This window comes from Panthera leo, chromosome C1 (genome assembly GCF_018350215.1).
Source record: "Panthera leo isolate Ple1 chromosome C1, P.leo_Ple1_pat1.1, whole genome shotgun sequence".
Classification (NCBI taxonomy): Eukaryota; Metazoa; Chordata; class Mammalia; order Carnivora; family Felidae; genus Panthera; species Panthera leo.
In genome coordinates, this window is record NC_056686.1 from 576,548 (window position 1) to 598,592 (window position 22,045).

Consider the following 22,045-nt stretch of genomic DNA (forward strand, 5'->3'; position numbering starts at 1 on the left):
GTCACGGGGTAACAGACTAGGGAACCCCCTTTGTTATTCTCCAGCCCTGTCCACCGCCTGGATCCGGGTTTAGAGTGGGCAGGGAGTTGGTGCTTTCTAGGGGAGCACGACAAAGGGGGGGGGGGGCAAGCGGAGGGCGATGCTCCCCCGTGGGAGCCGCACTGGGTAAGAGGAGGAATCAGGCCATGCAAGGGTGGCGACAGTGGAGGGGCACTCTGCGTTGACTTGGAGATCCCCCTGGAGTGGAACAGCTGTGGCAGTGGGGTGCCTGGAGCTGTCGACGTGGGGGTGGCGGCTTTTTGAACTGGGTATTCGAAAGGCCAGGTGTGACCGTAGGCACGGTGGAAGAGAGGCTTCCTGTTGGAGAGGACGTGTGAAACTCAGAAGCCAGATGGTCAGGGACCACCGTCACCGATACTGAAGTATCCTATCCTTGCTCATGCTGTCTGCAGGGAGAACAGAAGCTGAGAACCCGGCCCCTAGACTCTCAGGACTGCTGGACATAGTTGGGGTGAGGGAGGACCGGGCAGACGGCAGCAAGGAAGCATTTACTTGGAAGAACTTGAGGGTTTGGGGTGCCTGGGTGGCTCAGTCGGTGAAGCATCTGACTTCGGCTCAGGTCATGATCTGGCAGTCCGTGAGTTCCAGTCCCGCATCGGGCTGCGTGCTGACAGCTCGTAGCCTGCAGCCTGCTTCGAGTTCTGTGTCTCCCTCTCTCTCTGCCCCTCCCCTGCTCATGCTGTGTTTCTCTCCCCCTCTGTCTCTCTGTCTCTCTCTCAAAAATAAAGTGGGGGGGGCGCCTGGGTGCCTCAGTCGGTGAAGCGTCAGACTTCGGCTCAGGTCATGATCTGGCAGTCCGTGAGTTCGAATCGCGCGTCGGGCTCTGTGCTGACAGCTCAGAGCCTGGAGCCTGCTTTGGATTCTGTGTCTCCCTCTCTCTCTGCCCCTCCCCTGCTTATGCTCTGTCTCACTCTCAAAAATGAATAAATGTTTTTAAAAATAAAAAAAAAAAAAAGAACTTGGGGGTTTGAGGGATGAATGAGGAGGAATGAGGACACTTTACCCACCTGCTGTCTACTTACTTGAACGTATGCAGAACATAAGAAGGACACACACCAAAATGTTAAAAGTGAGGTGGCAGGTATTTATGGGTGGTAGGATTAAGGGTGCTTTGAATGTCCTTTATATTTTTTGGAATTCTTTGATTCAGTTTTTTTATGATGAACATGTACTTTCTTTTACATTCACAACAAATTCGAGAGTTATTTACATTTTAAAGACCAAACTCCTCAGTGGCTTCCCTAGCGTGCTCAGAACCTACTAACCGGAATTCAAAGACTTGGTCTGACAGTAGCCAGCTCTCTTACGTCCTTCTTCCTGCTCCCTGTTTAGAACTCAGTGGCCCAACAACTAAACAACAACAACAACAACCACCTGCTTGTCTCATGCCTTATATACCTCTGCATATACCACCCCCCAAATTCAAGTCTTAGTCCACGGACTGAGATTCAGATAAATGTCACCAACTTGAAGAAACGTTACTCCCCACTCCCCCCACCTCCCATCGGCCATTCTGCGCTCCCAACACCACATTCAACTAGTTCTTGGTGACTCTGAACGTTGTTTTTAGCACTCTCTGCTCTGCCCACCACATTCACAGACTCAGCTCTAAAGAGCTAAGACCTCTGTTTCCAGCTGAGATGGCTTTTTTCTTCACATCGAGCTGTTGTCCCTATTGGCACTTGCTGAGTGCCTGTAGGGGAGATGTTGCATGTATCAATAGTGGGTCATTCTTATTTTTTATTTTTTTTAACGTTTATTTATTTTTGACACAGAGAGAGACAGAGCATGAATGGGGGAGGGACAGAGAGAGAGGGAGGGAGACACAGAATCGGAAGCAGGCTCCAGGCTCTGAGCCATCAGCCCAGAGCCCGACACGGGGCTCGAACTCACGTACCGTGAGATCGTGACCTGAGCGGAAGTCGGACGCTTAACCGACTGAGCCACCCAGGCGCCCCTGGGTCATTCTTATTACGGGGCAGTACTCCATTGAGTGTGTGGGCCACACTTTATCCATCTGCTGACATTTGGGTTTTCACTTTTTAGCTATTACAGATAAAGCTGCTTTGAACATGCATAGGTGAGCCTTTGTATGGACATAGTCTTTTATTTCTCCTGGGTTAATACCTAGGAGTAGGATGATTAGGTCAGATGTTTGTATATTTAACTTTCTAAGAAACTGCCAGATTGTTTTCAAAGTGGATGTGCTATTTTCCATCCCCACCAGTAGTGTTGGAGTTACCTTGCCAACACTTGATATGATCAGTCTTTTTAGTGTTAGACATTTTAATAGGTGGTATCTCAGGGTATGGTAATGTAGTCTTAATGTATATCTACTTAATGACTAATGAAATTGAGCATATTTTAACGTGCTTGTTGGCCAGCTCTACATCTTTGGTGAAGTGCCTAAATCATTTATACATTTATCATCATGTTACATTTCAAGCTCTGTATGTTTATACGTATATATACACACATATGCCAGATATGTAATTTATAAATATTTTCTCCCTCGGGGCGCTGGGGTGGCTCAGCTGGTCGTGTCTGACTCTTGATTTCAGCTCAGGTCATGATCTCACGGTTCGTGGGATTGAGCCCCGAGTCAGGTTCTGCGCTGACAGTGCGGAACCTGCTTAGGATTCTCTCTCTATCCCTGTCCTTCCCCTGCTTGTGCTCGCTCTCAAAATGAACATTTAAAAATAAATATTTTCTCCTTTCATCAATGTCTTTTGAAGGACAAAAGTTCTGAAGCTTGATAAACTATGCTTATCAATTTGTTCTTTTATGGGTTGTGTTGAAATATCTATATGAAAAATACACTGGGTGGAATTAATGGTAGATTGGACATTACAGAAGAGAAAGTTAGTGAAATTGAAGACATACAAGGAGAAACTATAATTGAAACCAAAGAAAGGATAAAAACAAACCGCATCAGTGAGCTGCACAGCGACGTCAGGCAGCATGTGTGTGTGTGACTGAATCGCAGGAAGCAGGCCTGCGCTCTGGCTGGTTGGTAGAGGCTCCTGGCGCTGCTTGAACTCTAGAAGTTTGCCCTCTGATCCTTTTTGTTGGTTCTTTGGCTGGCCTCATAATTCCCTCACGCATGCTGGTCTGTACTAAGCTATAGATCTACGTGTCCTCTTTCTTCTTCAGGGTTTTGCCCTTTGAACTTACAACCCTGAGATCAAGAGTTGCATGCTATACCGACCGAGCCAGCCAGGCGCCCTAGGAAAGTATTCTTGTAGTATCTGGGTGGGCAAGGACCGCTTAAGAGCACGATTGAGGATTTGCATGGAAACGTCGTGATTGTATTGCACCTACCCGTGTTCTCCCGAGGGGTGAGGACACTAGGAATCGTATGCGGCAGAGAAGCCGTCAGACGTCTGTGCATACTGCAACATGACGAATCTCAGACGCGGAGGTGGGTAAAGAGTAAAGATCAACAGCACAACTTGGAGGTAAATTAAAAAGCAGATTATCTGAGGACACGCGAGAGTGCTTGCTAACGAGGGAAGAAGGGAATGGGCGTGGAAGAATTTGTGGGACTAGAATCCAAATTGAGCAGGACAGAGATGCCGGGGTCAACGGATGAGAAAGTCCAGATAAAAGTGGACGGGGCACAGTGCCTCGATGGCTCAGTCAGTTCAGCGTCCGACCCTTGGTTTCGGCTCAGGTCGTGATCCCAGGGTCATGGGATCGAGCCTGGTGTCTGGCTCCGTGCTGAGCGTGGAGCTTGATTCTCTCTCTCCCCCTGTGCCCCGCCCCCCCAAAATGGACAAGGGGAAAGAAAAGGCGGATCCCAGATTCTGTGAGGCCACGTGCCGAACAGTGTTAACACACTCGGGAAGTCAGGAAAGCTATCTCAGCCCACCCACACTCAGCGAGGAGCCTGAGGAAACCAGTCTCGGTCCTACATGACCAACAGAACAGAGTGGCAGTTGAATCCCAGGAAGACTTACCGCGAGAAAAGCAGAGAACAAGAAGCACAGTGACATCCCTACAGATAAAGGAAGCGTGGCAGAAAAAGCCGAGTCCAGAAAACATGAAAATCTTAACTGCCTAGGTTATCAAAGCTAAACAGAAAATGACAAGTGAGGAACGAAATGGGTGCAGCAGAGAGGTGTGGCGAGTCTGGGGAGGCTCTGGGTGTCAGGGTCCCCGGCCTCCATAGACCCAGGCTGAAGGGGCCAAACTGCTGGTCCCCCAAGCCGGGGTCCTCGGCAGCTCCCGACTGTCCCTGAAAACCAGATCCACCAGCCCTGACCTCCAATCCTGAGATGACCAGGGAAGTGCCAGCGCCACAATGTGCCCGTCAAGAGACTTTTCCTCTATCGCCTTTCATCCTGTCTGCCGCCTTGTGTGTACCTCCCCCCCCCCCCCCGCCCCCAGCTGAGCAGCCTCCGAGAGTAGGACATCCTCACGGGGGCCAGCGCTGAGGAAACCTGGCGGCTCCCGTGAGGCCTGACGCCTGAACGGCCTCCCAGCGCCCGAGGAACCCGGGCCCCGGGGCGAGCCGCTGCTGCCCGGGCCGCGTCCCGCGTCGTGCAGTCGCTGCAGGGGCCGCAGAGCCAGGCCCCCAGGGGCACTCAGCGCGTGTTCACAGAATGACGGTGGGCCACTCCCGCCCGCTAAGCAAGAAGTAAAGGCCGTGAACCGGCTTTGGCGACTGAGCAGGGGATGAGGAGTTCTGCTTTGCACACAGAAGGCATCGTAATGGGAGTTTCAAGAAGGGCCGCGTGTCTACATTTTGCGTGCGGTTCGGCTGGGGACGTGGCCCCGGGGGTCTCGGCCCAGAGGGCGCTCCAAGCAGGCGCGGACAGCGAGGCGAGCCTTGAAACAAGCCTGTGAATTAGGTTCTGTGACGGTCTCTATTTTACGGATGAGGAAACCAAGGCTCTGAAGGGCCGCACGGCTGTTAGACGGCACGGCCAGGACGACAGCCAGGCAGCCCTTCGGCGTTTCGGGACCAGAGCGGTTACTTACGTTCCACGTCAGAAAGTCAGAAGCTTAAGTATCTCCGGGCACTCGCGAGACTGGCAGTCTCGACCGGCAAGTGAGGCATCTGGACCCCACCTGCAGGACACAGGGAAGCCGTGCAGATTACAGGAGGGTGGCGTGTCTGCCCACTGGCCGGTCAGAACTGGAGCGGCCGCAAGGAGAGCAGAGGCCACACGAGAGGGAAAGGGAGAGAGACAGAAGGGGGCAGGAGCGGGAGTCTCCTCCAGGAGATGGTAGGGGTGGAGGGGAGGGGGCGCCCTGGACACGGTACACCGGTCAGTCTTTCAGGCGGACGGGGTGATGCCAGGTGGGGTAGGAGCCCGAGTGTCCCCTGCGCCCCTGGAAGGACGGTGGGGCCAGGTGGGAAGGGGGCACTCGTGAGGATGACGGTGAGCTCAGAAGCAGGGGCGCTCCACCCAGACACCGGCTCCGGGGCAGCCCCCAGGCCGAGGCTCGCCGACCGGACCGCGCCGACCGGACCGCGCCGACCGGACCGCGCCGGGGCAGGGCCGCTCGCCTCTGCAAACCCACAGCCGGACTCCAGTCCTTCAAGGAGCCCCTGGAGTGAAACCGTACGGAGCAGAAGGCTGCAGGTCAGTGCTGACCAGCCTGGCCAAGCGGCGCAAGGGACCTGCTTGTGGCTCCGGCTGGTATGAGCTGGAACCCACAAAGGGGCCCCAAACCAGGTGGAGCGCCGAGGAAGGGGGAGAGCGGGATGAGGGCAGGCCTCACAAAGCCTCCCAGTGGCTCCAGTCCCGGAACCCAACTGCACCCAGGAGCTGAGGGCAGACGCCAGGCTTCTTCAGACCAGAGCTGCCAAGGGCTCCCGCCTCTACCCTGTCGAAGACGCCCAAGCACACGACCGGTGGGGGGCGGTGGGGGGGGGTGGTGCCGCAGCAGGCAAAGGGCCCCCAGGAAGTCAGAATGAAGGCTTCTAGAGGCAGAACCCACTCCTGCCCCAGCTGTCTAGACAGACGCATCACCGCACCCTGCCCCCTCCACAGGGATGAGTCACTCCTCACAGCCTGGCCCGCCCCCAGCTGGTTTTGATCTTCAGGGTCACAGCCAGCTCCAGCATCTCAAGGACAGCCAAGGAGGGGGAGGGCTCTTGGGAGGATGGGTGGTGATCCAGTGCTCGTTCCACTTGGGGCCCCCAGGCCCCCCTCTCCCCGGCTCTAGCGCTGCGTGGGGAGGCCCAGGCTGGGGAGAGGACCCTCCTGGAGCCGCATTCGCACACGTCACGGCTCAACTGGGTCACCCGTGAGGCTGGACTACTTCCAAGTGTAGACAGTGCCATACCCACCTCCCCCCCAAATACCACAGGCCCAGGAGATACTTTCTCAGCCCCAAATTGGAAGGGCAGGGTGCCCTGGAACTGGGAGGAGAAGCCACCTCTTCCCCTCACCCTGCACCCTTCCCTCCCTCCTCCCCAGTAAGCACACAAGACAGTGGTTTTGGTCTAAAATGATGGACGTTTAGACATTGACGCCAGGCTTGCACCTGACCAGCGCCATGCCAAGGGCAGGCAGAGCAAAGACAGAGAGGTAGGGAGCGGGCACTGTGGGGGCACCAGCCAGGACCTGGGGTGAGGGCGGGGAGGGGTTGGCCACAGTGACTCCAGAAGCGCCAGGTCCAGGATGGGGTCACAGTCAGGGGCTCCTGGAGAGCTAAGCGAGCTTTACCCCTCCTGGGGATGCCCGGTGCCCAACTCAGGAAGCAACCTTGGCCAGGGGGTTCACGTCTTCCCAGAAAGGGGCAGGGCCGGCCTTCCATCCACCGTGGGCAGCGGCATCACCAGCCAAGTCCTTGGCTCTTGACTGCCAACCCAGGGAAGGGGTGGGGCGGTGCTGTCCATCATGCTGTGGTCCAGGCTTGGGACCCAGACCACAGAGGCAAGTCCTGCTGGGCGAGGCCGGCCTCCCTTCTTCTGCCCTCTGGATACAACGCCGTCCTTTCCGACCAGACCCCTCTTTCCAGCCACTTGCCCTCACTCACCACGTAAAGCCCTCGACAGAGGCAGTACCCACAAAAGAGAATGAGGGGCAGCCCTGGAGAGCCGCCAGCTTCACACAAGGTAAGAGGACACTCACCCCTGGACGTGGCAATGAAAGGCTGGGCCTGCCTGCTGCTACATCATGGTTCCGGCGTGTCAGACACCAGAGTAGGAAGACAACACAGGACAACGCTCACCCACACTTGAGGCTCCTGCGAAGCTTGAAGGGGGGGGTAAGTTCCCCAGGGGGCCCCGGCCGGAAGCACACACAAGCCGGCCAGTACCAGGGCCACCGGACACCCTCAGACAGCACAGGACGGGTGGTTGGCTTCCGCAGTGGGCCAGAGACACTAAGGCACGAAGCTAATCTAAGCCCACTGGGGTGAGATGGGGAGAGGACAGGCTCCAAGGGACCTCGTCGAGCCAGCAAAGCACACAGTGACCAAGCGATGACGACAGCCTGTTCCTTTTCCAACTTGGCACAGGCTGGAGGTGCAGGGTGATGACCCGGGGGTGCCAATGGCTCTTGCTAGAAGGGGCTGTATGTCCTGGTGGCCCCTATAAAGGCCTCTGGAAAGCAGGGAGAGCCCTGGACGAGGCTGGCACCCCTGCGCAGGCCCAAGGGTCAGTCCCGAGTTGGAGTCTGGGAGGCAGAGGCCGGGCTAGGAAGGTCGTGCGATGACTCCAAGGCCCTACCGGTCTCCGGTGGGCCCCGCGTGAAGATCCTAAGGAGGGAGCAGGAGCGACGAGTGGGGAGCGGGCGCCCATCTCGAGGAGGCAGAGCCCCGGTGGGCCGCCCGGAGCTTCAGGGCTGCCTGCGCAGGCCGGGGCGCCCAAAAGCCGGGTGCATGAGGTTCTCGGTGATGTAGGCCACGAGCAGGCAGATGACCACCAGCATGACGCAGATGGAGCCGCCCACCGCCGTCATGGCCACCACGATCTCCCGCATGCCGGCCGGCTCGGCAGCGAACTCCACGCACTCGGCGGGCCCGGCGGGCTCCGGGGCGGCGGCCGCGGCGGCGGCGGCGGCGGCGGGCTCGGCGCGCAGCGGCAGCGGCTGCAGGCACAGGCGGTAGCGCACGCCGTCGTGCACGTCGGGCAGCAGGTAGTCTCGGCAGGAGGCGCCGAGCAGCACGCGCTCGCACGGGAAGCGCGTGTAGGCGCCGCGCCACGAGCAGTTGAGCGCGAAGGCGCGCACGCGGCGCGCCTCGGCCGGCGCCAGGCGCCACTGCAGCAGCACGCTGCGGTTGCGCAGGACGCTGGCGCGCAGCGAGCGGCCGGCCGAGGCGTGCGCCGCGCAGCCGGGCGCCTGGCAGCGGAAGCCGCGCGCGGGGCTGCGGAAGCACAGGCGCCCGCCGCCCGCCTCGGGGCCCTCGGGCAGCACCTTGTAGGGGCACCAGGGCGCGTCGGCCGCCGGCTCCCAGCCCGGCGGCGTCGGGGCGGCGGCGGCGGCGCGGGGCGGCGGCGCGCAGGCGGCCAGCAGCAGCAGCAGCGGCGGGGCGCGCATCCTGCGGCTGGGCGGCGCGGCGGGGCGCGGGCTCGCGGGCTCACGGGCGCGGCGGAGGGTCACGCGGGCCGCGCCGCCGCTCCCCGCGCTCCCCGGCGCGCCGCGCCCTCCGCCGCCGCCGCCGCCGCCCGCTCCGACCCGCCCCCGCGCCCCGTGCGCGCTCGGACCCGGCGTGGCGGCGGGGGCGGGGCCGCCCCACGCCCCACCCCCCTTAACCCTCGCGGGCCCGCGGCCCCCGGAGGGTGGATCGCCGAGGGGAGGGGGTGGCCAGCGCGGCTTGGAGATCCCGGCCCCGCGCGTGGGGCGGGGTGAGATGCGACGGGCCTCGCGCGCGCGCGCGCGCGGTCCACGCCGCCTGTCCCTTTTGTCGCCGTGTGAGCGGCTCTCCGCCCGTTCCTCGCCCCCTCTAGGCCTCTCCGAAGGCTCTCTGGGGACCGGGGTGGGGGGGACGGGGCGGGTAGTGGTCGCCTCCGAGAGCCGCTCTTCGACCGCCCTTGGCAGTGCCTCCGGACAGGGAGAGGAGGCGGCGCCGTGGAACGCTGAGGAGTCCGGGTTACTCTGCCCTAGGCTGCCCCATTCCCCAGATACGCGGTGGGGACCCAGGGTAAGGGTCGGCCTGCAGTGACGAGGAGGGGCCTAAGAGGACACTTGACTTCACGGGGTTAGAGACAAGGCAGCGCCCACGCAGGAGGGGCACCGGAGAGAAGAGGATTCCTTTGATGAAAACTTGAATGGAGCTTCTCATCAAAGAGCATCCCCTGCTCTAATCAGTCCTCTACTTCTCTCTTCCCTTCACACGCATGGCCCCGGGCTAGCCCCCCTCCCCCCATGCCCTGAGGAGGGGGTCAGGGCTGGGCAAAGGGAACCGCCCCCAACAAGTTCACCTGGCGCATCCCCGGGGAAGGAGGGACACATACCTTCTCCTACTCTTGTCTTTAGGACCAGCCCAAGACAGCAGCCCCTCAGGGCTGTCCCTGCCTAGAGGACCCGGTTCTCAGGACACCCCTCCAGGGCTGGGGGTCCGCCTGACCTGAAGGGACCTGAAGCAGAAACACGTCAGGTGCAGGAGACATGTCTCTGTCTGAGGGGCTACTCTGCCCTGGGAAGGGAGGTGACAAGAAGTCCCTGGCAACTGTCTCATGGACCCTGTGTTCCCTGTAGCACCTCCCACGTGCTGTTTTCACCTGGGGGAGAGAGGAGGGACTATGTGGGCTGCAGCACTCACAGAATCCTTGCTCCCCACACCCCACCCCCAGCCTTAATAATTCCTGGTCATCCCAGAAAGTCCTAGGGCAGCGCTAGATCTCAAGGCCTCTACCAAAACCTGAGGCCGAGGGTCAGAAGCCCTGTACCCGGCATGCCTCATTACCAGCCTGGAGGACCCTGACCCCAACACCAGGCCCCTCCAGCTGGTTGGGACCCTGCAAGGGTCTCCCCAGGCCTCTACACCTCGTGGGGAAGGGTTGTGGGTAGATTTGGGGAGGGGTACTTGTTGGCATGGAGGGCCCTGGGCTCGGACTGCCCCAGCTCGGTGGGGGACTTGAGCGCTTCCACAGGGAAGCAGAAAGTGATGATGATCTAGGAACTTCTGTGTCCCTACCCCGAGCTCCTGGGGCTGAGGTTTCCCATGGAAGCCTGAAGCTCCTGCAGTCACTTTGCCCCAGGAGACAGTGTGGGGGTAGGGGAGGCCCCGTTCTCTCCAGTGGCCCAAATCTCCACTACTGTGGCATCTCTGGGCCCGAGGACCTACGGGTAGCCAATCTGCCAGTCCACCCCACGGAGAAGAGCCAGGCAGAAATAGGAGGGCCGTTCAGCATTTTGCAAAGTGGCGAGGTGGAGATCTGGTTAGATCCAGCCTGATGCCTCTCTGGGGACTCTGGTGCCCGTGACCTGAGCCTGTTCTGAGGCTGGGGGCTCACCACTGCAGAGCTTTTCCTGGTCAGGGCAACTCCTGGCCGGGTGGAAGGGTTGGCCATGAGGCTGAAGGCTCTGCTGTCCCCCCACGTGGGCATTTGCTCCGTCCAGGGCATCCTGCCTGCTGTGGGCAAAGAGCGAGTGAGGGAGGGGAGACCTGTGCCCACGTGTCCCTGTGTGAGTTCTGTTGAGATGCAGCAGGATTGGGGAGGGCAGACTTGAGAAAGGCTTTCTTCCCATGTGAAGTTCTGGGCCCTGGAAGCAAAGGAACTGTCCCCAGAGACCACAAGGGACACCCCCCCAACCAGCCTACACCCCACATCAACCTCCACACCCACCTCCATGGCTGCCCCTGTCAATGGCCAGCAGAATAGCTACTGTACTCTTCCTGACACTCAGTCCCAGGGCGTGGCTCTGTGTTGCCACCAGCCACAGCCTGAGGGGAAAGTGGAAGGATTGGGGCCCTTTCCTCTGGCCCCCCAGAGGCAGTCCATCTGTGATCCCGGATCCACCAGTCCTGAGAACTTCCAATGAGAACCCCCTTCAGCCGCCCCCTGCCCAGAAATATAAGGGCTAATGGGGATTGTGGGAGCATCTGGGCCTGTTGTAATCTCTGCTCCATTAAGGGGAGGGGAGGAGGAGGTCGAGGGTCAGCACGCTCCCTCCCCAGGTAGCTGAGTGCGGCTCCGGTGGCCTCCCTGCCAGCAGAAAAGGCGCGTGGGCAGGACCCGTGCACATCCATTAGCTTAGCCCGCCTGCCTCCCGTGCACAAACCACGTGTCCCATCGCTCAAAGTCCCCCCCCCCCCCGCCAAAAGCACACACACACACACACACACACACACACACCAGCTTTCCTTTCACCTATCTCTTTCAGGACCCCCAGAGGTGGGGTGGGGTGGGCTGGAAAAGGTGGCCCCCACTTCTGCCTGGGGTCACCTTCTTGGGCAGGCTCGTGGGAAACCAGGGGAAGGAGCCTGGGCTCTGCACGCACGGAGGCTGGCCACTGGGGTGCAGCCAGGCTGAAGTGAGAGAGACGCCAACTGAAGCTGAAACCCCGGTGGTGCCCACCTGCCCCCCCTTCCGACTTCCAGGAGTAGTGACCCCTCATTTCTCTTTGGGAACCTCCTTTCTCTGTCCTCACCCTCCCTCCCCCGCCCACGGGCTGGCGGGGCACCCGGGCCTGGTCTCTCAGACGATGATCCCCTTGGCCTCGAGGCCTTTGCCGAAGGGCGCCGGAAGGGGCATTTGCTCCGCTGGAGGGGACGGACTGCCAGCTGCTGCAGCCCTAATGAGGTGTGGGAAGAGCTGGTCTGAGAACGAAGCCGACCCCTGAGAAGTGCAAGCAACCTGGACAGACTCTTTGCTCCGAGTCTCTGGATCCAGCCTTGCCCGAGGCTAGGAGTCCCCCGAACTTCAAGGCCACTGGAGCCAGGAAAACTCCTGCCTAAACATCGACACACCTATTTTCTAACTGTGCACCTCGGAGTCCCCTGGATGCGTGACCTGGAGGTCCTAAGCGGGCCCTGCCAACCTCACCGACTTCACCTCCTCCTCCTCCACGGACCCCTTCTCTTTCCTAGGACCCCCAGGTCATTCTTTCGGCCTCACGGCTCCTCCCTGCAGATCTGAGCATCTCTGCCCGGGCCCCTCTCCCACACCCCGGCTGGGTCCAGAGGGGCCTCAGAGGCAGCACGGTGGGTAGCGGGTCCCGCGGTCCCTTGCCTCCAGCTGTGCCTGGGGGGCCTAGACACAGCCCTGGGACCGAGCTCCTGGTGAGGGGTCAGTGTGAGGCACCAGGGGCCGGCAAGGCAAGGTGGGGACCACAGCCTGGGGCTGTGACCAAGAACCGGGGAACCGCTTCTGTGACAGGAACACGTGGTTTCCCAGGCCTCCTGTGGAGTCAGGAGGGACTTGACTTGGGGAAGTTCAGCTGGGCCTTCGGGAGGGAGGGAGGGAGGGCGGCAGGCCTCTGTTCAGCTCCCGCAGTTCCGGCTCAGGGCTGCCCTTTTGCACACGCGCACTTCTCCATCTGAAGTGCCACACTCCAGTGGCCATCTGTTTATATTTTGCACAGATTTCCCATCGTTTCATTGAGGGCTTTCAAGTGCCGGAACCCACCTTGTTACTGAAAACAGGACTCTGCTTTCCTAATTGTTGGTTTATTTCATCATTTGATTTTTTTTTTTTTTTTTTTGCTTGCAGTGGCAAAACCTGACTCACATATACAACATTATAAAAGTATGGTGAACCTTGTCCTACGGCCCAGCCAGCCACCGTGGTCAGCAATGCGTGTTTCCCTCCACAGGCGGTTAGCGTGTCGGCAGATAAGGGTGTGCAGGCCCCTGTTTACAGTCGTAGCATACTAAATGCTCTCTCCTCTTGCCTTCTCTCCTTGATGATATGTCTTTGAGATGCACGCAGGAGCTACGTGACAGCGCCCTGTGGATGGCAAGCTGCTTCCGTGGTTTGATACCGTCCACACTGCCGCACACGCAGCCCTAGAACGGACGCCATGTGCACCTGCGCCAAGATGCCCTGGAAGCAATGGAACTAACTGGGCTTCAGGACCCCGAGCGAGCGCGTCACGCCTGCTCCGGGAGGGGGCACAGCGCTGGGTATCGCCACCTTCCGGCCGTGCGGGGTACTGCACAGGCGCCAGGACGTGGGGCCCAGCAACCTCCCCCTTTTGGAAGTGTCCCGGGTGTGTGTGTGTGTGTGTTGGGTGGGGTGGGGTGGGGTCTTGACTTTAAAAAACTACAGGAACCTTCACTTAAAATTTTTTTTTCTGTCCTTTTTGTGTCCTTGACCCATTTCCTCTCCATCTTCCCAATTTGTGTCGCCCCAGCCTTTTATCTGTAAGGTTAAGTTTCAAACAACTCTCCCAGTTTGTGGCCTTTTGGATCTGCTTGTAACGGTTCCACCAGGCAAAAATGCTTTATGTGTATGTGGTAAAACGTAACGCCCTTTATCATTTCTGGATTTGGGGTCATATTTAGAAAAGCCTTCCAACTTGATGTTAAAAAGGGATCCTCAGGAGCCTGGGTGGCTCAGTCAGTTAAGCATCTGACCCTGGATCTCAGGGTTGTGAGTTCAAGCCCCATGTTAGGTGCAGAAATTATTTAAAAATCCAATCTTTAGGGGAAAAAAAAAGTGTGGATTCTCCTTTGGTTCCCTGTCCCCACCCCCTGTGCTGTTTTGGTTTTATTTATTCCAGGCCTGATTGTGATCAACTTGGGATTGGTTCTGGTGTAAGGCACAAGCCTCCAATCAGCTTCATTTATTAAATGGTTTATGGTGTGGGAGGAATCCCTAGAGGAGTCCCATGCAGTAGTGCTGGGTTCTGCTCTGTTCCACACTGTTTTAAGTATTTGGATCTGAATATGCTTTATCATCTGGTAGGGCTCATACCCCCTTCATTTAGTTTTTCATAAGTGTTCTGGGTATTTTGCTTTTTAAAAAAAGTTTATTTTGAGAGAGAGAGAGCTCGAGTGAGCAGGGGAGGGGCAGAGAGAGAGAAGGGAGAGAATCCCAAGCAGGCTCTGCGCTGTCAGCTTGAAGCCCAACGTGGGCTCGATCTAAGGAACCGTGAGATCACAGCCCAAGCCAAAATCAAGGATTGGACACTTAACTGACTGAGCCACCCAGGTGCCCCTGTTCTTTTTTCAATGTATGACTTTTAATTATCTTTTTTTTGTAACATGCATTTATTTATTTAAAAAAAATTTTTAATGTTTTATTCATCTTTGAGAGAGAGAGAGAGAGAGACAGAGTATGAGCAGGGGGCAGAGAGGGACACAGAATCCAAAGCAGGTTCCAGGCTCCGAGCTGTCAGCACAGAACCCAACGTGGGGCTCGAACTCCCGAACGGTGAGATCACGACCTGAGCTGAAGTCGGACGCTCAACCGACGGAGCCGCCCAGGTGCCCCGACTCTCAGCGTCCTTATCTATAAAACAGGACTGGAGATATCACCCAGCTTGTTAGGCTGAGCAAGAACTATGTGTGAAAACACGCAAGGCAGTTAGAACACTGCCTGCCGTGCAGTGAGCCCTGAGAAAATACCGACGTTGATGATTTGACTTGAATTGTGGAGGGAGGTTAGGTGGAAATCTGCACCCTGTGGGGCGTGATTTCCAAGCTTCTTTCCCCCTGCCAGGCATGCTGTCCAAGGGCCGAAGTGGAACAGTCCCAGGAGAAAGAGAAAAGATATTCTGCTACAGCCTGTGGAGGCTTCACCAGCTCGCCCAGCAGGACCCTGGATGACCTCGGGACGGCGAGCTCAGGCAAGCAGAGCCCCCAGTCAGCTCTGAAGTGCGGAGACTGCCAGTCATTCCCAATATCCATTCTGCTCTTCTTTTCATTTAAATGTTTACTTTTGAGAGAGAGTGAGTGGGGGAGGGGCAGGGAGCGAGGGGACCAGAACTCACAAACCGAACCGCGAGATCATGACCCGAGCCAAAGTAGGAGGCTTAATGGACTGGGCCCCCCAGGCGTCTCTCTTCCCTTATTTCTAAGTCACGCCGGCGCTGCTTTACCTGGAAACGTGTCTCCCACAAAAACTCTGCCTTCCAGCCTTCCTTGCAGCTGCGTGTGCCAAGTTCTGGCCCATGGATACCAGCTCCAAGGTCTCACCTTCCTGACCCTTCTTCCTTTCCGGCGGGCTCGCAGGCACGAGAGCTGCAGCCTGGGAGGCCGTCGTGGCCCGTGAGGGCGGTGGGACAGCAAAGGGGAAAAGATGGGGTCCCTGAAGATTAGGGAACCCTGACACCAGCCCTCGGCCCCCCACTAAAGGGAGCGACCACCCTCTGTCTTGTTTTAACCACTTTTGCTTGGAGGTTGGGGACACGCTTGTTTGAGCCCGAGCCTACCCACTGCGGTGTCTCCTACATTGAAGCGGGGAAAGAAGGCTCATCAGACATTTGAGGAAAGTTTTCAACATGGAGTGGAGAGACTGAAGCACACAGAGGAAAGGAAACTGGACTGAAGAGAGTGCAGCAGAAAAAAATAGGCTTTAAAAACCTGTAATTGGGGTGTGTGGGTGGCTCAGTCATTTAAGCCTCTGACTTCGGCTCAGGTCACGACCTCAGGGTTCATGAGTTAGAGCCCCGCTCGTGTGCTCTCGCTCTCTCTCAAAAACAAACATTAAAAGAATCTATAATTGCAGAAATGATAATTCTAATTTCTCTATAAGTGAGAAAAAAATTACACTTATGAGAGAATATTATCCAAGAAAAAGAATCAGAAGAAATGAAGTCGGAAAGACAAAACATGTGAGAGCTTCTGGCGTCTTTTCCAGCACCACCACGCAGCTCTGTGCCTTGCAGCGGACGCTCACCGGGGACAGACAACCAGAAGAGAAAACAAAATTAGCAAAAATGAACTAAGCGTAAATTCCAGAATAATTTTAAGAATATTACAGCTGAAAACGAATGGCCTGTTTAAAGTCTGATTGTACTATTTTTTGAGAGAGAGGGGGCATCCATGCAATCGGGGGAGGGACAGAGGGAAGGAGGGAGAGAGGGAGGCGGGGGGGGTGGGGAGAAAGAGAGAGAGAGAGAGAGAGAGAGAGAGAGAGAGAGAGAGAACTTCAAGAAGGCTCCAATCTGTTGTGAGGCACCCAACGTCTCACAACCCTGGGATCACGACATGAGCCGAAATCAAGAGTCCAACGCTCAACTGACTGAGCCATCCAGGTGCCTCTGCACCTTTTCTTAAAAATTTTTTTTAATGTTTATTTTTGAGAGAGAGAGAGAAAGAGAGACAGAGCGCGAGTGGGGAAGGGGCAGAGAGTGGGGGGGGGGGACACACCATCTGAAGCAGGCTCCAGGCTCCAAGCTCATGGACTCTTTGAAACATCATGCCCTTGTTGCCTCGTCCTTCTCCAGCACTCACGACAGGGAGGGCGGCTGGTCTCGGTGCTATGGCTGCTCCCACTGGGATGTCCACCCTGGTCATCAGTTTTGCACCCGTATCAGCTCCTCGGCCCCCGGGCCGGTCGATCCGCCTGTCCCCTCAGCGAGTGCCTCTCTGCCTCTCTCGGAAAGGTCCATGATGCCCTTGGCCTTCTCCCCGACCTTTGCTCCTACTGCTCAAGACCGTGGTTCTCGGGGAGTTACTTGCACTCCTACTACGTGTAGCTTCCATAGCTGAAGATCAGCTCCTACAACGTCTCGTTTCCTTGAAGGGGAGAACATCTAGAGGTGTGACACCTACCTGGAGAGTCCCCCTTCCGGAATGGTGTGAAGAGCTGGAGATGGGATGTGCTCCTTCCTCGTTTCTCTCCTGCCCTTTTCCCCCGATTCTAACAATGACGTTTCACTGGGGGTCCCTTCCTTTAACCACATCACGGTGTGCTTCTCCTGCTTCCAGGGGCGACAGGCGACTCGGCTCTTTATGGACTTCTCATCCGTGTTTTCTGTTTGTTGCTTTTCTTCTCTTTGTTTATTAAGTAACAGCTGCTGTTTCTCTTTTCTCCAAAAAGCTTCCTGTTTCTGCTGGATCCAGCACCAGAAGTTCCCCGGGCAGGCGGACGCCTGTCGTGGCCTGGCCATCGGTCTCCCTTCCCACGGAGGGAAGCCAGCGCCCGGGCCGGGTCAGCTTCGTGGGGGCTCTCGTTGCTGGCAGGGTGCGTCTTTGGCTCCGTGACACATTTCATCTGTGGCGCCCAGGCGAATTTCAGTCAGAAGGACTTTTGTCAATGGCCTCGTTTGAGTCTCTCTGCTCTTCCTTCACCTCAGGTTTCCTCTGCTCTTCTTGGGAACTGGGTGTGACTTCTGGTGGCGCTTCCCTGCTTGAAGCATTTTCAGCGTCTTGCTCTTACCCATCGTTACAAACGTACTTCCCTCAGGTAAACAAAGCCACCTCCTCTGCCAGCCTCTTCTGTGGCCTTCTTTTCTCTCTCTGGACGCTGCTGAACACTCTCGTTCGTCTTCCTTTCTCCAACTTCCTTTCACGTTCCATCTCTTTCACAACCTTCTTGAATCCAAGCTGGAAGAGTCCTGTGTCTTCCTGCGGCAACTTGTGGAGGCTCCTGCTTCACAGGGAGGTCAGAGGTGAGCCCTGCTGGTCCCCAATGATGATGGCCTTTGTTTTCGATTCTAGGCGGGGCCAGAGATCCTGGCGGTTCAGACTGCCAACGGGGAGGAGGAAATCTACCCGACGGGACCAAAAGCAGCCCCATGCTGACAGTCCAACTGGTGTACTGGCCCCAGTGCAAAATTAACGGGTGGCCCACCAAAGCTGATTGTTCTGGGTAATGACATGCCTGTTGTCAGGGGCAATAATCCGCCGCGTCTTGACTGCAGCTGTCTCCAGGAGCACTGTCCGCTGGGCCTGGTGCTGATGACTGTTCGGGGCGGGGGGGGGGGGGGGGGGGGGGGGGGCGTGTAGGTACGTTCTTCTTTGTGGTTGCCACATTCTGTGAAACTCTGAATCCCCTTGAAAACACCCACAATTGTTTGGACCAGATCTCATCGTGGACAATCTTGTCACCTTGGCATCATTCCTAGCTGGTCTACCACAGCGGTTTGCTCTCCTGAAGCTTCTCTTTGGTCAATCCACGCTTGAGCCACTATAGAGCCTGGTGGGTTTGGATGCTTACCGGGGCTAGAACAGCAGCATCCGTTGCGGTTGCTTCAGGGGCCGTTGCTGCCAAGGCTGACGTCCTCGACCCCATATTCTCACTTCTCAAATGGATTTACTTTCCTCAGCACCTTCCATTTACATGTAGGCCGGTCCAGACGACATTTCGGAAGCACGGCAACCAGGTCACTCACGGCCTCTCTGGTGCTGGACCGCATTGCTGCCACGCTTCCTGTGACGCCTCTCTCACCTTTTCAGGGCTTCTACTTCTTCAAGACCAAGACAAGATCCAATTTGACTCCCTTCTGACGCTACCTGGAGACAGCATCAGATCCCACAGGCTAACGGCTCAGTCCCACAGGACGGCTCCCCCCACCCCGCCCCACGCACGCGCACACTTTAGATGCCAGTTGAAAGCCCAGGTTCTCACCTGTGTTTCTAACCAACTGGCTAAGAATTAAAGGTTCCTACAACCTCCTCCTTGGGTTCAATTAATTTGCTAAAGCAGCTCACAGGACTCAGGGAAATATTTTACTTCCTGGATTCCTGGTTTGTGATAAGAGGAGATCGCTCAGGAACAGCCGGATGGAGGAGGTGCACGGGGCCAGGGCTGGGGGAAGGGGGCGGGGTGTCCGTGCTCCGTCCAGGCCAGCTCCCCGTGTCACCAACCAGAAGCTCTCCAGACGTGGTCCTTTTGGGTTTGTGTGGAGACTTCGTAACAGGGGCGTGACTGATGAGTCCTTGGCCATTGGAGAACGGGCCCAACCCCGGCCCCTCTCCCCTCCCCGGAGGTCAGGGGGTGAGGCTGAGTTCTGACCAATCACATGGTTGGTCCCCCTGGCAACCAGCCCTCACCCCTAGGAGCATGAAATGAATAAAGGGAAACCTCACTAAAGTGGACTGGGGATGCTAAAAGGAAAGGCTGGAAGGGGGAGCCAGCATTCAGTGTCAATTATAAGAAAAAATGTCTCCCCTGGGGCACCTGGGTAGCTTAGTCAGTTGAGTGTCTGACTTCTGCTCAGGTCATAATCTCGTAGTTCAGGAGTTGGAGCCCCGCATCGGACTCACTGCTGTCAGTGCGGGGCCTGCCTCAGACCCTCTGTCCCCCTAACTCTGCCCCTCTCCTGCTTGCACTCTCTCAAAAATAAACAAACATTAAAAAAACAAAGCTCATGTTTACGAGAGAGAGAGAGAGAGAGAGAGAGAGAGAGAGAAGTGTCTCCCCAAGGGAAGAACCAACAGGAAGGACATCAATTATAGGCTCCAACAGGAAAAGATGTGCACTGCGTCTCCTACGGGAAGTCCACCACACCTGCCCCTTGGCCAGTGAGAAACCTCATCCCCCTGGACCCCTGCTTCTCTCCAGTGGGCTTTGTTTCCAAACAACTCCCCTAATTTCCCCTTTCTCCATAAAATAATGCTCCTCTTCTTTGTTCTCTGGACTTGCCTGTGGTTTTGCCATAACTTGCCTATCCTGAATTACAGTTCTGTTATCCCAAATAAGCCCATTTTTGCAGGTAAAATAATGGTTTTATTTTCAAGGTTAACAGAGTTTTTCCAAAAGCCACCTTATTAACAGAAGCTCAAGTGTGGTTGAAAGAGGCTTGTTGTATCAAAATACCCCTTTTGTGACTCTTTTCGCTTAGGAAATTCAAAGGTTTTAGGAGCTCTGTGCCAGAAACAGGATGAAAACCAAATGCACATTTCTTATTATAAGTCACAGAATCACAGAACTTAACCAATCGACAGAACGGATGGATGATAAATTTAAGGATATCAACCAGAAAAACACTAGGTTTTCTGAGTAATAGAAATCCCATCGAGAGCAAACACAGAAAAACAGAAGGATTTTTTAAAAAAAGTTCCCCAAATTGGCACCCGGCTGGCTCAGTGGGTTAAGCTCGGTTAGGCAACCGGCCCTTGATTTCTGCTCAGTTTCATGGTTTGTGAGATCGAGCCCCGAGTTGGGCTGCCCACTGACAGCAGAGAGCCTGCTTGGGGTTCTCTCTCTGCCTCTGCCCCACATGCCCGCTGTCACTCTCTCAGAATAAATACAGAATCTTATAAGAAAACCAATGAAGTTCCCAGACTGAAGAAGGCTAAGAGCCTCCAGAATGAAGAGAACGGTGTGCTCAGTACAGTCAGGAGAGGCAGCACGGTATACCTCCATGGCATTTCGGAGCACCAGGGATATGGAGAAGATCCTAACCACTTTCAGAGAGAGAACCCACAGAGAGCAGACCACTGACCAGGCATCAGAATAGCTTTGGACTTTTCAACAGTGTCCCTGGAAGCTGGAAGCTGGAAGCAAAATATGTGACGTCAGAAAATCTGAAGATAAAGTCTTTCCAAACTAGAATTCTAGACTCTGCCAAACTGTCCATCAGAGCCAGGCATAGAACAAACACCTTTCAGACATGCGCCCTTTCCAGAAAGCTCCGGAGGGCCGACTTGAGCAAAACGACAGAGTAAACCAAGAAGGGAGATGGAGATGGCAGCGGTGCCAGGACACAAGAACTGCAGCCCAGGGAGCACAAGGACGACAGCGGACAACAGCTCTAGCGGGGGGAAGACCGGGCAGCAGGTCTGGGGAGCAACCAGGCTGGACCGGAACAAGGGACAGGGCGCACCGGAGGGAGGTATCCAGGAGCTTGAGCCGAGGGAAAACGTTATTGACAGGCGTGTGGCAAAAGTGTCCGAACGTCTGAAAAAGAAGACATGTGGGCGTGAGAAAAGACGAAGAGAGACCAGAGCAGAGGCTGCGCCAGGGGGGCCGCGGGAGCCGGCGAGAGGTGGTGAAAACGGACCGACAGCTGCCGCCCCGGGGACACCGGGCCACGCGCGGCCACGCGGGCGGGGCGGAGCTGCGGGGACGGCGGGGCCCGCGGAAACCTGTCACACGGCCGCGTCAGAGCCTAGCAGCGGCCGCTTCACACACGCGGCTTTCCGTCACCAGGAAGCTAAGAGCGCCCAACGTACTTGCCGGGGAGAAGCGCAGGGGCCCGCCGCGTTTCGCTCGGGCTTCGGTTCCGCGAGGAGTACGGCTCAGACTGGCGTTATTCCGATTTTTAAAACCAATCAAGTCAAAGGAGTCGCTGGTGAGGCCTCCGCGGCCCGCCGCAGCCTCCGTCTCCATGGCAACGGGCCGCGTCCTCGCACGGAGCCGCGCCACGTAGGGCCGGCGCGAGGTCGACGAGCTTCCGGCGAGGGTCACGCCCCCTCGCGGGGGGCGTGGCCTCAAGTTCAGAGCCCCGGCAGGGCTGACCTCCCGGCCCCGGTAGAGTGGCCCACCTTGCTCGGCCCGCACGAGCTCGGTCCTCGGTGGCTTCCGGGGCGCGAGGGTCCCCGCGCCTACCTGGACGAGGAGCCCGGCCCCTTCCCGTCCAGGCGCACGCTGCTTGGCTCCGCGCCCTCGGCCCGCAACGTGGTGCGGAGTGCGCCGAGGCCGCCGCAGCCTTTCGACGACGTGTGGCACACGCTGCCCGATGTGTACGCGCCTTCCGTCCGCGTTTGGCGAGGAGCCGAGCTCGCGCCTTTCCCGGGAGCAATGCAGCAGGCTTCCCCGTCTCTGTCAGGTCACTGGCCGGGACTCCCTCCCGCACGCCCCGCCTCCTGCGGCCGCGTGCGTCACCACCGCCGCGGGTCCTCCTGGGAGTTGTGGTTCGGACCCTTCCCCTCTAGCTCCGGCCCCAGCGGGCTGCAGACTACAACTCCCGATAGGCTCCGCGGCGGCCCCAAGAGCCCCGAGCTTGGGGTCCTCGCCTGCCTCGGCCGGTGGTCTCGGCGCGGCGGGGCGGCCTGGCTGGCGGGCGCTGAGCGGCAGAGGGGCCGCGGGCAGGCTGCCGCGCACACCGAGGCCGCTTGGCAGGTCACTAGCAGATAGAATCGGCGCTTCTCGGGCCCCCGGAGCTCCCGCGCCGAACGGGCGGGACGCAAACTTACGGGCAAGTGGAGGGGTCGACGGGGGCACTAGGGTTTGGCCTCAGTCGGG

The 22,045-nt window shown here is 57.4% G+C and overlaps 1 protein-coding gene and 1 long non-coding RNA gene across 2 annotated transcripts; one reads left to right on the plus strand and one right to left on the minus strand.

Annotated features, from left to right (window-relative positions):
* Positions 1-6,510: 6,510 nt before the first annotated feature.
* Positions 6,511-8,558, minus strand: FNDC10 (fibronectin type III domain containing 10). Its single transcript, XM_042951461.1, has one exon. It carries the CDS (start codon positions 8,556-8,558, stop codon positions 7,857-7,859), a length of 702 nt encoding a protein of 233 aa, XP_042807395.1. The 3' UTR covers positions 6,511-7,856.
* Positions 8,559-16,963: 8,405 nt separating this feature from the next.
* Positions 16,964-18,467, plus strand: LOC122227279. The gene is made up of 3 exons (XR_006205953.1): positions 16,964-17,320; positions 17,575-17,725; positions 18,313-18,467. It is a non-coding gene; the product is annotated as an uncharacterized LOC122227279 (long non-coding RNA).
* Positions 18,468-22,045: the final 3,578 nt, after the last annotated feature.

Bases quoted from the DNA above. Each gene is read 5' to 3' on its own strand.
- FNDC10 (XM_042951461.1), bottom strand. From the start codon at position 8,558: ATGCGCGCCCCGCCGCTGCTGCTGCTGCTGGCCGCCTGCGCGCCGCCG.